The sequence below is a fragment of the Neolamprologus brichardi genome, chromosome 5 (assembly GCF_056152115.1).
Source record: "Neolamprologus brichardi isolate AB-2024 chromosome 5, ASM5615211v1, whole genome shotgun sequence".
NCBI classification, from domain to species: domain Eukaryota; kingdom Metazoa; phylum Chordata; class Actinopteri; order Cichliformes; family Cichlidae; genus Neolamprologus; species Neolamprologus brichardi.
This window is the reverse complement of record NC_142108.1, coordinates 29,194,218-29,207,597: the sequence shown is the minus strand read 5'-3', so window position 1 is coordinate 29,207,597 and position 13,380 is coordinate 29,194,218. Positions and strand designations below refer to the sequence as shown.

Genomic DNA, 13,380 nt, shown 5'->3' with positions numbered 1-13,380 from the left:
GTTTGTTTTTGTAATTTTATCAGAACCACTGAAGTTGATTGCAAATCAAACAATTAAGATGTGATGAGGCTTAAAATCCACAGACTCACAAATGTTAAATGTTCATTTTTTTCCTTCTTCTTCCTGTTAAAAGGGAGTTTTTTCTTCCCCCTGTCACCAAGTGCTTTCTCACAGGGTCTTATCTGGTTGTTGTGGATTTCTCTGTATTATTATATAAGCAACCCTTGTTGTGATGTAGTGATAGGGTTGGACTGGTAATACTTTGCATCTGCCAATGGATCAGTATAATTTATTTTTCTCTTTGTTGACATAATTAAACAGTCTACAGGTCGGCTTGAAGTGCTGGCACTACAAGCACTGACACCCGCCCATTGGTTAATTTTCATTGCTGACACTGGCTTGCCCCATAAAATCTCTTAACTTGACCGGCCCCTCCACTACCTTTCCTGCACGCTCATGCACCTTGTTGGACAAAGTTTAGTGGCCACTGAGAACTGCTGGAGGGACAGCAGTCCCAACAAGAGGCAGAGGAAGGTGCAATTAATTTTAATATTCATTTAATATTAAAGTGCAGAAATCACATGGATGGGCATAATAGAGAAAGGAGAGATTCAAGAGATTAAAAAAAAACTTTTTAAGATAAGTGTGGTTCAAACTGTGGCTCATCTGACTAAGTGTGGGTTGTATGAAATCAGTTATTATGAAAATATTTACATCATCTAGTTAATGGCAGCTGGAAGACATGGCTAAGATAACACGCATTAATATAAATAGAAGGGTGAATAAATAAGTTAAGTTATATCACACATGCATCACAAATATTTTTCATCTAGTGCCATCGTAACATCCATGTCATGTAGATCATTTTGACATTTATTTTGAACAAACAAATTTGAAGAGGTACTGTTTTGTCTGTAGCTTTTTTTGGTTTATTTTATTTACCTAAACCCAGTGATTGTTTTGCAATAAACAAAGATGAAGATAATCAAAATAGTAATGACATGGCCTTAGAGGTTGTGTACTGGCAGAGGAAACATAGAAACAGAGCCGATGGATGTGATGTGAAAATATCATTTATCAGCTTGTGGTTTCATGCTGGCTGTGGAGTAATAGGATGAGAGGAAGATGAATTGTCCCTGAGACCCCCATGTTAAGGTGAAAGGATCTCCAGGGGCTGTTTGATGTCTGTTCAGCTCGCAGTGAATCCTATCTCACCTTATTGTATCCACACAGAGTTCTCAAAATTGGATCACAGTTGATTTTTATCTTTGAATGTGGATCACTATTATTGCATTAGATAGGAGAACTACACCCCCACCTAGTCTGTCTTTCTTTCTGTTCTCCTACACATTTCCATTTTGACTTTACTCCTTCTTAGCACAAATGTGGCAACATCAGAGAGTGTCTCTGACTCTGGCTCTTTTTTCTGTTCTTAGTTCTTTTCTCTTTTTAGTGAGATATTTTATGCCGGTTTTGCATTTCTACCATTAAGACTTTTTTTTATTATTTTGCTGTGTCAACTTTCTAGAAAGGATTTTTTTCAATCTCTTTGCAACTGTAGTCCCTTTAAACTACTCTGTTATATAGGACGCTTTCTTAGTCTGTTGCATCCAAGTACACTCGTTCCACATCAGTTTCTCCTTTATAAAAGAAATATTTGAAATGCAAAGTATTTTTATATATACATTTATTTGAAATGGGTAGAAAAGTCTTAGCATCTGTGCCTTCTTTCTTGTTACTTTATTTCACTTCTTCTTCTTTGCTTTCCTAAGTTAATTCACACCATCAGTGTGGTGGATAGGGACGAGCCACAGACTGGACATCGTTTCTACTTCAATCTTGCCCCTGAAGCCTCCAGCAATCGGTACTTCTCCCTGTTGGATTTGAAAGGTAAGAGGGCAAAGATCCTAAATTAAAGTTATGTGTGAATAAGCATTCAGTATTTGTGCAGCTTTGCTGATAAGATTATCAGCACTATTGAATTTTTAGGTAATGACAGTAAAAGTAGGAGTCCAGTCTATGACCAGGTGTTATATTTGTTGTGAGTGAGTTTAAGGATTTGGATGTGCACAGGTGTGACATATCTATAATGAACTGATACTTACCACTATAATGAAGTGATAATATTAATAATATTATATTATTAATAATTGACCCCTATAAGGTCCAAGTGATGAGGGAAAGTAACAAAAAGTATCCAGGTTGAAAAAAAGGAGACAAGGAGGCACAATTGCTAACTTAAAAGTTTGTATTAATTTTTTTACTAAATAAATTGAAAGAGACGGACAAGCCACTATCACCTTTTAAAGACAGGAAACGACAAAACCCGAGTTTTGTCACTGAATTATAAAGTAACTCAAAAAGGCTGAATCACCAAAACAGACACTCCTCTTCACAGAGCAGGACTAAGCAACCACCACACACAGCTCTCTAGCTACAAACCAAAAAGGCTCTCTGGCACTAAGTAGTCTGGCACCTAAGGCGGGACAGGCAGCAGGACATTCGCATACAGGGTCAAATCACAGGAGTCCCTGCAAGGACCGTACCGCTATATAGAAATTTGGTGAAATCCATTTTTAAAAATACACCTTAAGACAATGTTTACTTGAAAGACTGTTGCTCAAAAAACTTTGTGAAAATATAAATATAAATCCATAATTACAGTTTCTGCGTTATTTTAATCCAGTGCCAGATGGTTGATGTTTTTAACATAAAATAATCGATGAAGTTAACTGCCAGAAGACAAGTTGTTTGAGATGTTTTTTACGGTGTAGGGAAAATTGTGTATTTTTTGTGTGATTAGACCTTTGTCTCATAAAAGGGAGATATTTCTATTATTACTTTTTGAATAAACACCAGCTGTTACGCTCCTGTTAGTTGGGAAAAATATCATTAGAAAATATTGCATGCCAGCATGTGGATGATTCTCTCCATTTTAAAAAGGTATTTTTATGGTTTTATGGTATATCTCATAAACGGCAGAGTTGTACCGTGACTATATTTTTTTCAAAGCCTTTTATATACATGTTTAAGCTTTGGAATATCTTTCACATTTGAACACTTTAACAGTGGATTTTTTTCCTCTATTCCTCAAATGATGACTTTTTTTTTTTCAAATATTGTGTTGAACATAAAATTTATACCTACCTGCAAAATGTAAAGAAACATTAAAATCAGTGTTCCCCAGTGATGACTTTGCTTTGTCAGGAAGATGAGCTTCTCCATGCCTGTCTGTGTTTTTGCAAATGCACTTGCAGATCCGTCGTTTAGATATGTGCACCTAAGTGAATGTGACAACTGGCTAAATCAAGATTGATCTGACACCAGGAAAATGTCAGGGGAGCAGCCGGAGCCACAGAAATGTCACTGTAAAGGAGGCAGCAAGGTCTGCTGCAGTTCCGCTCGCTTACATGTGAATCCAACAAATATAACACAATAATAAAGATACGGACACTGGGGACAGCAGAAGTATACCACAAGTGTTTTTCTGCCTTTTCACAAAAAAATACATACTTACACACACATTGGAAAATCATAAAGGTTATCAGTGTCTGCTTACAATGTCTGCCTTCTATGTAGGCGATTGTGGAGACTGGTAAATAATCACAATACATATATTCTTAGATGTAATGTTACAATTTCACCCTATTTCCCTTGAAAAAATACACAACTTTCATATATAAATATATATATGTAGCCTACAAGCCCGCAAACAACACCTCAGAACATGTATATGTTTTGATGTGAGGCAAACAAAATACCACTCAGACATTTGATTCTTCTACCCCTCTTTTTGACACTGCCTTTTTTTCATGGACACATTTGTCGGCTTGTCACTTTCAATCTGTCACTTCTCTTCCTTATCATGGCCTCACATTGCGTTCTGTCTCCACGTCTTGACACGCAATGATGAAAAGGCATTTTTTTCATGTTGGTAAACTCTTTGAAGTTGTTGCTGGTCGTCTGTAAAGCAAAACCTTATCTCAACAAATATAATTTGCTGCTACATGACAAACTGCCTTCATGTTATGGGTGAAACGCCCCGTGGCATGCTGAAAAGATACATAAGACAAATTTAAAAGGAAAATAAAAATACACATTTTGTTATGAATAATACCATAAGGGAACAAAAGAATTGAAAACTGAATCCTAATCTAATTATCCTTCCGGATACAGAAATTAAACGATACGTGGTGCGGGGGTGTTTTAAAGTTTTCAGAGGCATACAGTCTCAGACGGTTGTGTTCATTTGGACTGACAAATTAAGTGATCAATTACATTGTTACTGTTGGATACAGACTGTAGCAGATGCAGGGAGAATCTTTTCCGTGCAGCAGTGGAATGGAATGCTGTGTTAAAGTCAAAAGGACAAATTGAGGTGTAGGCTTCCTGTACTTAAACGGTAATATGAAAATTGTTCTACATGTGTCAGAGGAGCTCCGAGACAACACGAATAACCGTGATATACGTTTGAAGAGATGAATTACTTGTTATCCTCTATGCAAGTATACCCACGAAGCCACTCTGACTCTATTTGTCAAAGCCTCATCCTGTATTCTGAGTTACATTTATCTTTGTCTCTGGCAGAGAGCTCGTACATACACAAGTAAAGTTTAATTTCACACAGTGGCTTTCACAGTGATTTCCTCTCCTCTTGTTGTTTGCTTTTGAAAAAGAAGATGCATGATAAATGTTAATGGCATAAAAGCAGTTTATCTTCCCATAAAAGTTTAACGTCAGGTTAAGCTTGACATTCTTTGTCTGGAAACCTTGGACTGTGCACCGACTAAAATTATTTATTCTACTTGAGTTACTTCTACTACTTGGAATTATTATCAACTTTCAAGTCTTGAAAACTATAATTATTTATTTAAGTTTGAGGGAACAACACTTCTACAAGTAGTTATTTTACTGCTTTTATCAGTGCAGATGTAAGTACAAAGTAGACAAAAAAACCACAACAGTGATAATAAACTTACTGATTTTAATTTTCTATGAAATTTACCGAAGGCTAGTAAAAGCTAGACACTATCAAGGAGACATAGATGGTATTATTTATCATAAAGTCACTAATATGTGTTTCTCTGCTTTACCTTCTCTCTGATCCCAACCCATATCTGACCCAGACAACACAGCTGGCATCCGGACTCAGCGGTCAGGCTTTAACCGCCATGAGCAGAACGTGTACTTCCTGCCTATTCTAGTGGTTGACAGCGGGCCTCCCTCCCTCAGCTCCACAGGCACCCTGACCATTCGTGTTTGCGGCTGTGACACAGGTGAGTGCTGCTGTATGGGCTGCACCATTACTAACATTATCATCACTGTCACCTTCTGCAGAAGCGGGAGTGCAAAAAGGTCATCTACATGCCAAACAACAAAATAACACAAGGGCATAAATTTGCATTAAAATGGTCCTCTACTGAGATTTCACACTCTTACAATCATAATATATACATGATAAAAGACATTTTCTTTACAAGATGAGGCTTTGACAAACTGCTTGTGTTGAATTTGCAAAGTTAATGCTCCTTTTATGTTTTATAATGCAGATGGAGCCATCCAGTCCTGCAATGCCACAGCCTATGTAATGAGTGCAGCTCTCAGTCCTGGGGCACTTATAGCATTACTGGTGTGCATGCTTATACTAATAGGTAAGCAAGAATGTTCTTATAAATGCATGGAAGATGAATATATTGCTGTATGTTGAATTGTTGTATGGATTCATTAGTTTGCTTTTTTGCCGTAATGCTTAGTCTGGGATGTTTACTTTGACATTCAGTGGAATCACAGTGGGATCAACTAGTTGACAGCTGGGCCTAAAGACATCAATTCAAGCTCAGTGCCTGTTTGTCATTACATTCCTACAGTCATGTTACCTTTTATTGGACTGGCCAGTTTTATATTTAATCCATATGTAATTAAACTGAAAATGCATATTTGTTAAAAACTTAAATGAGAGACATTAAAACAGATTAAAAACACATTTTGTTGCTGCTTTCACTAGAAGAAAGAGGCGCAGATGACATCTAGTTTTGTAAACGATATCAAGCTACTTTGATCCCTGGAACACAGACTGTGATGGAATGAATGGGAGTGAAGTGGAAGTCGTCTTGAGAAAGCAAACGTGTGAAAGAGCAGCCTCAGCACTTGGAATAGAGGCTTTAAATAGGCGTTCCAGAAATTATTGGATTTTTATAGAGAGACACATACACATGTGCACCTCCTAGCACACATAAATGCATATGCTAACCCCCTAAGAGATGTTTGATATTGCCATTTTTTAAATTTTCATGAGTTTCCCTCCTACTTTCCCCTTCTGTACATGTTGGTGCTCCACTCCACAGTGACAGCATGAGACCACAGCGCTGTCACTGTGTTTTGTTTCCCTCGCTCGTTCCTCGACACACTTTACATTGCACAGGAAGTGAGTGATGGATGATGTGACACTATGCAGACTCAACTGTGAATAACATCGCTAGCTATTTCTTTTAAGAGCTTTTCTAATGAGAGTTGTTAAAACTCTGTCTCCATTAACTGAAACATCTACTGCAGTGAACTTCAAAAGCAGAGCATCATTTATTCATCATGGCTTTAAAAGCCTCAACAAAATGTTGTGTACAAATCCAAGGCAACCTCTGCTGGCTATAAAAACATTTCTCTGGTATTGTGGTTATGGTACTCTGAGCAACATTGCATCCCCCTGAAAAACCTGGGTATGGCCTTTAAACTACTAAAAAACTCGATTCTGTGCATGAAAATAGACTGTACAAAATATTTTATTTAATGGGTGGCTTAGTGAACAAAAACAAGCAGTATGCAGTTTTTTTCTTTAGTAATCCGTGCCATTCTCTTGCCTGTAAATGTGCCTCATATAAAAAGCTGAAGGACATGCTAGGTTAAAGCGCCTACATTCTGCTAGTCATCATGTGGACAGTCAAATCTCAGGACTGCAGGGGTTAGGATCAGGGGGATAAACACTGTTTTCACAACTATCATGTAGTGTGAATAACAACACTAGAGTGGGACATGTGACAGGAATCGTATCACTTCAGCTGCACACTTTCCTCTTTTCCTTTTTCATACTATACCACATAACATGCTATACACCTATACAAATTGCAAACCTAGATTAATAACTCCACTCTTAGTAACTGCAATATAATTCATTCTCTCTATTCAACGTTATTGTGTGCACATCATCTTCTCTCTCCCACATATGCAGATATAGACTCTGACTGCCTAACCAACAAGCTAGCACTCTCTCCAGAGACTGGGCAACCTCTATTATATCAATTGTTGGGTGATGAGAAAAATGAAAACAAATTTCTGCCTAATTACCTTACGAACAAACAATCCCTCCATCAGTTCATTTATAGGCCTGATGTGATGAATCCATTTCACTGCGTTGCAGCATCTGCATGCATCTATTCCAATTACCTCCCATCTGCTTGTGATGAACTCCCGCATGGGGGCAACCAGCGCAGCCCAAGGGTAAATTAACCGTCTTGTCAGGAACGCTTATCGCAACATCTGTACACATAGGGACCAGCTTTGTATGTATAAGAGACAGCTATGCGCAGGTACATATGCTTCCTGCAAGAGTAAACTCTGTACATGGTGTTGAATTGAAATTTAGACGTGCTAATCTCCTAGTAAATATGTTTTCAGTGGCTTTCAATTCAAGCATCTGTATACCTTAAAGGTAAATTCCATTAGGAGGGTTTTTGAAAACTGAGGCTATCAGATCATCTTCGCTTCAGAATGCCACATAATAGCACATACTCTTTAACACAGTTTACTGAAGGGAGGCTGTTCTGCACCTAGGAGTTCATAGTTTCCTACCTCCTATTAGTCTTCACATTAGTGTGAATTTAGAGTAATTGTCTTAGTGCTTGGTTAGTATGCATGGCTGTGTGTGCCACAGTTTACCACAAACTGTGACTCTTTCTTCAGCCGCCTGGCAATTAATTTACCCAATTCATACAGGAGAAGAATAAACACAATGGCTACAGACACCGTATCCCAGTGGAGCCCAGCAAACAATGTAAGAAGAGAACAACTGTACATATCAGTCAGAGATGATGAATAAAATCCAATTCAAGATCAGCAAAGCTTTTTAGTCTGTGTCACAGCTCTCCAGGCAATGAACCCACTGGGTGTTTCACTTTACAAATGAATTTTAGGGCATTTATAGCAATTGAAAAACAATTACCAGGAACAGCAACAACTCGTTGTATAGATCCCATCACTATTATATTCTAATGTTGTGTAGGGCGTACAAAGAAATGAGATGGGAAGAAAGGTGAAATATTTATTAATATAATCATATGACCTTCAGCGGCATATTTCCGTGCCCTTATGCATATTAATATACATGCTTTAACATGTATGGATTTCCTGTACACAGCACCTATTTCTAACATCCATCTATTTTGACTCTGAAACAACGTCACTATAGCTCATTTTCACAATGTATGAATGGGTATTTTGGGTTCAGGGCATCAAACAATATGTGCCATCCAGGACAGCAGAGGCACCGTTATAATTGATAGTCTTTTTATCTCTGTGGGCTTGTAGGCATCTGTTTTAGGCTATCTGTTCCAGAAGATGCATGATGTGTACTGCTTAATGATCTATCTGAATGTCCCTTCACTGGCATCCCTTTAGAGCTGTTGCGTATTGTGCCTGCTAAAAGGAAAAAAATACTGTAGGTACAACAAAGCATTTTAGAGAACATGCCAGGCAACTTCTTTTCCCTTATTGAGATTATATTGTAAAACGGGAGAGTAGAATAATTAGCTTTCCATTTTAGAGACAGAAACAATTCTGAGCCTGCAAGAGTGTTGTAGTACTTGCCAATTTGTCAGCAATTTGCAATTGGCAGTGTTTTGTGAATCAGGACAGTGCTGCCATTTATAATCTGTTTTTTGTGAAATATGGCCCTCAGAAGCGAAAGACCATCGTTTTTCATGAACAAAAATAAACAACAACAACAACGAATGTGCATTAAGATAACAAAATACCAAGGAAGTGAGTCAGAAGCTATTTTGATGCTGTTGTACAGTTCAGTTTTTGATCTACAGTAGATTTTTTTTCTCCTTTTATTTTAATAAATGAATGTTAGTACAATCGTATTGACAGGCACATCAGAATAAAGTACTTTTATCCTTGTCTTTCAGAGTATTTACTATGCACTGTAGATAAATCCCTTTGCACATTCTTCTTTGCTAATAACCTGATCAAAGAGCAGCTAGATTGCTGTTTATTCCACTACTCAAAAGATGTTCATTATCTTTGTCACACTCCCCAGTGTGCATCATTCATTAATAACTGGCTCTAATAAGTTTTTACCATCACTGTAAATGACATGTAATGTTGTTGCAATTCTGAGACAAATCTGGTGGAAGTTTCAGAGGGAAAAGTGCAGCCCTGAGGAGGGATGACGAAGTTAGAGGGTGGGTGTCTGAGCTAAGTGAGACTTGTCTAATCACAAATGAAGGCAGTAATTAAAACAACTAAGCTGAAATGAAAGCCAGATTGATTTATCTGTGCATACAGCCTTTGTTTTCCTCTCATCTCATTAGTCCATAACAGGATCTATCACAATTCTTTTTAATCAAGACTTTTAAGCATTTATCTCTCTTTCTGAGTGGTCTCCTCAATTTCTTAGCTGAAGAAACAAAAACTCTTACTTTCACTTGACTTGGATGAGTATTGATATACAGATTGGTCTCCATTAAGCCTTTTGAATCATATTTCTGAGCGAGGCAATCAAGATGTTGAAAAATCAATGCTCATGCATTTGAAATGTAAAACTTGATAATATATTATCTTCCCCTGCGGTGCCTTTGCCCCGTGAGGTGAAATCAAAGTTACTATGGGTGTAGTTAGAAACTTTCCTATGGAAAGCACTTGCAAATCCATCATGTGCAGTGTATGCTCGACATACACATTTAGCTCAGTAAGGAGAAAGAGAACACGTAACGAGCAAAATTTATTGCAGAAACCTGAGCATGCAAAATAGAAGCATTTTACTCAGATGAAAAGCAACATCATAGAAACCCCAGATGAAGGGAAGGTAGACTAGACTGCAAGGACCCAAGCCACCGGCGGTGAGTTAGCAGATGGCTGAAAAAGACTGTTTAAGATGAAGTGGACAATCCAGATGGGTTGAAGATGCGAAAGAGACAGTTTGACAGTCAGATTAACAGACTAATAGGACTTTTTTTTTAAAAAGGGCCTGAACCTGAAGGCATTTTATGTGTTTTTTCATCACAAAATGACAAGGGGATTCACTTTTTGCATGCAATATGTTTAAGCCTCTGTGTGATGAGAAACCTGTAAATGAGAACCTTTTTATCTGTTTTACCAAAGCACGAGAATTCATGTGTGGGAACGTTTGTGGATATATGTGTTTTTGTGTTTGTCTTTAAATCTATTCACTGAATTGCTAAATATGTTATTTTAATGTAGAATTACAAATATCGTCTCTTTTCACTTTCTTGTTCTCTCTCTCTCTCTCTGTCCATCAGTTCTTGTTTTGCTGATTCTAACCCTGAAACGCCACAGGAAGGGCCAGAGGATGACAGAGGACGAGGAGGACATGAGGGATAACGTCATCAAGTACAACGATGAGGGTGGAGGGGAGCAGGACACTCAGGCATATGACATGAGTGCTCTGAGGAACCTCTATGACTTTCCAGAGGCCAAGAGCTGTGACTCTGGCCCAGACATCCGCTCACTGCCACAGTGGATACAAGCTAAACGAGTGGGTGGCAGCGGCGCAGAGGCAGCTGCTGCGGCAGCAACAGACTTTTCCCTTTTCAAAGGCTACATTCGAAAGAAGGTGGAGCAGGCTGATGCTGACCTGTCAGTGCCACCATATGACTCCTTCCAGACATACGCCTTTGAGGGCACCAGTTCGCCGGCGCTTTCGCTAAGTTCCATTCATACACTGTCCACCACCTCAGAACAGGATTTCTCCTATCTCAGCGAATGGGGACCACGCTTCAGGCAACTGGCAGGCTACTACGCACCAGGAAACCCTGAGGAGGAAAGGTCCTAGCACAGCTTCTTCTCAGCAGAGACACTTTTAAACACCCTCTTCTTCCTCCTACTTATCTCTCTCTCCTTCTCACCCTCTGGCAGGCTACTGAGATCAGAGCCAGTCTATGTACTCATTAAAGTCAGAGTACCACCTCTTTATCTCTTTAGCAAAATTCCCAGTCTCAGACTTTGAGCTCCTTTGAGAAAACTTTGAGAGTTTTTTGGTTTTTTTGCTTTCTTTTTTTTTTACACTTGTTTGTTTTTTCGTGCGTGTGAGAGTTTTAAGATTTAAATTCAAAAGCTCTGGTGATCATATGAAATAAGGAAGAGAATGAGCGATATCTAAAACTGCTATTTAACCGTGTGCAAAGGGAGAGTTTGTTTCTCTCAGGAAAGAAGAACATTTCTTTTAAGTTAAAAGACGGACTGTCAGCATTACATGGGTGGGGTTAAACCATGCCAAGGTAAAGTGTCATGTATTTATTTGATGCCGAAATATTTATGTATTTATTTGTTTTTATGTATTTATTTATTTATTTATGCCATGCTCACTATGGTAACTACAAGAGTGAACTCTGCTAAAGTGTTAATGAAAAAGTGAGGGGAAAAGGACATCATTAATCAAACGACACAACATGGAAGAAAGAAGAACTGCATTAGCAGGGGAGTCCACACAATACCAGTGAAGAGATGACATCTGGGTCATATAAAATTACATTCTGGAAGATATTTCTATTTATTTTCTATGACCACTTTTGTAAAATAATAACCAACTTCAAACAGATATACGAAAAGCAAAGGAAACTAGAACAGAGGCAACACACTGAATAATAGAACTGCCGAAGAAAACAGCTGCCAGTTTAGTCTGAATGGCAAAGACTGATGCACTTTTGCTGTATTTTAGTGATTTATAAAAAAAAAAACAGAGGGGAGTTTATGGTGACAAACTGAGAAAAAAAATGTGTTTTAATCATTTCTTATCCTTTCCACAGCCATTTTAAGGCAATAAGGCACAAACCGCAGCAGTGATTTAAGACGAAACAAAATGACTGTTTTCCTGGAATTGGCTGATGCCCAGCCTTGTCCTACAGGGAGCCAATCTTTATTCCAGATGTGTGTGTGAATGTGTACAATATGTTCAGTTTATTTCATATCCTGAGATGTTTAATTTTCCTTTTGACATTTTATTTCCTTTGGGGTGAGGGGAGAACGGTTATGTCTAATTAAAGAAAGAGTTTTATGGGATAATGTGATTAAGGAAGTGGTCACATCCACCTGGTACCCACAGCCTTTTCAGTGTTGACCTTAACCTGCAAATGTATGGAAAATGAAAAAAAAAAAAGCTAAATAAATATTTGATTTTTTGGTAAAAACTACATCTCGCTTGGTGCAATAAACTAAATTACTCAGTGAATTGCTTTGTAAATGAGATCATGGAGATAAAGTAAATAGAGCATCTCTGTTACTAATTATTGTTTGCCACTTGTTCGCTGAAGATGTCTGCTGAATTATGAATAATTGTGGAGCTAGGTTTTGTTTACACCAGGGGTAGATTCAGAGAATAGTTGTAGATGGAAACAAACAGACCATATGACAGGCCACAGCCAAACAAAGACTCTCCTCTCAGCGTGTATCCTTCCTGGCTGCCTTCTGCCATACTACAGTAATTGTCGTAGTCACCAGAGGATGCTGAGGTATATGAAGTTGCTTTTATCTTTCTGACCTGCTGCTAAAATGGCCCTTCAGACAGTGGCTTGGATTCACATTCAAGTCCTTTCATAACTGGGTTTCAAAGAAATGTCAGGGGTTTTTTTCAGTAGCGCTACTGTATCCACTCATAGTTTGCTAAGAAGTGACATTGAACTATGTTTCAAACATAACTTATCCATCACTGCTCGACAAAAAAAAGGTATATCTAGACTTTCATTCTACAAAACTAAAGTAACAGCAGCATGACAAAATATATGCTGCCACGCTATTTTACAAGTATAGCAGTGATGCCACAATTAGCAGCACAACTTGACTTCACGTTGTTGCAGTTGCAGAATAGTTGCAACTCTTTTTTTTTTCTGTAGTTATTTCAATCAGCATCAAAACAATTCTGTAATTACCATATGGATGGATAGTCTTTAAAAATTGTGCACCAGTAATTAAGTTATGTTAAAGAAGAAACTCAAATTGATTTCACAATTTAAATCACATTTTACATCCCTGGCTTCATCAATATGCATTGTACTCTATTATACTGTATTGATCCATACTGCATCAGTGTTTGTATTTATTTGTGCATCTGTGCCAAGGAGTGGTTGGCCATTCATTATTAATCATAGCTTT

At 38.0% G+C, this 13,380-nt stretch overlaps 1 protein-coding gene across 3 annotated transcripts in view; it reads left to right on the top strand.

Annotated features, from left to right (window-relative positions):
- Window positions 1-12,423, top strand: part of cdh22 (cadherin 22) — a 184,452-nt gene extending 172,029 nt beyond the window's left edge. For all 3 annotated transcript variants that reach the window (XM_087840993.1, XM_006782772.2, XM_006782771.2), the window contains 4 exons: window positions 1,773-1,890; window positions 5,127-5,276; window positions 5,550-5,651; window positions 10,533-12,423. In XM_087840993.1, coding sequence (XP_087697119.1) covers window positions 1,773-1,890; window positions 5,127-5,276; window positions 5,550-5,651; window positions 10,533-11,065 — 903 coding nt within the window. In that variant the 3' untranslated portion in view covers window positions 11,066-12,423. The remainder of the gene's footprint in view (window positions 1-1,772; window positions 1,891-5,126; window positions 5,277-5,549; window positions 5,652-10,532) is intronic.
- The last annotated feature ends 957 nt before the right edge of the window (window positions 12,424-13,380 follow it).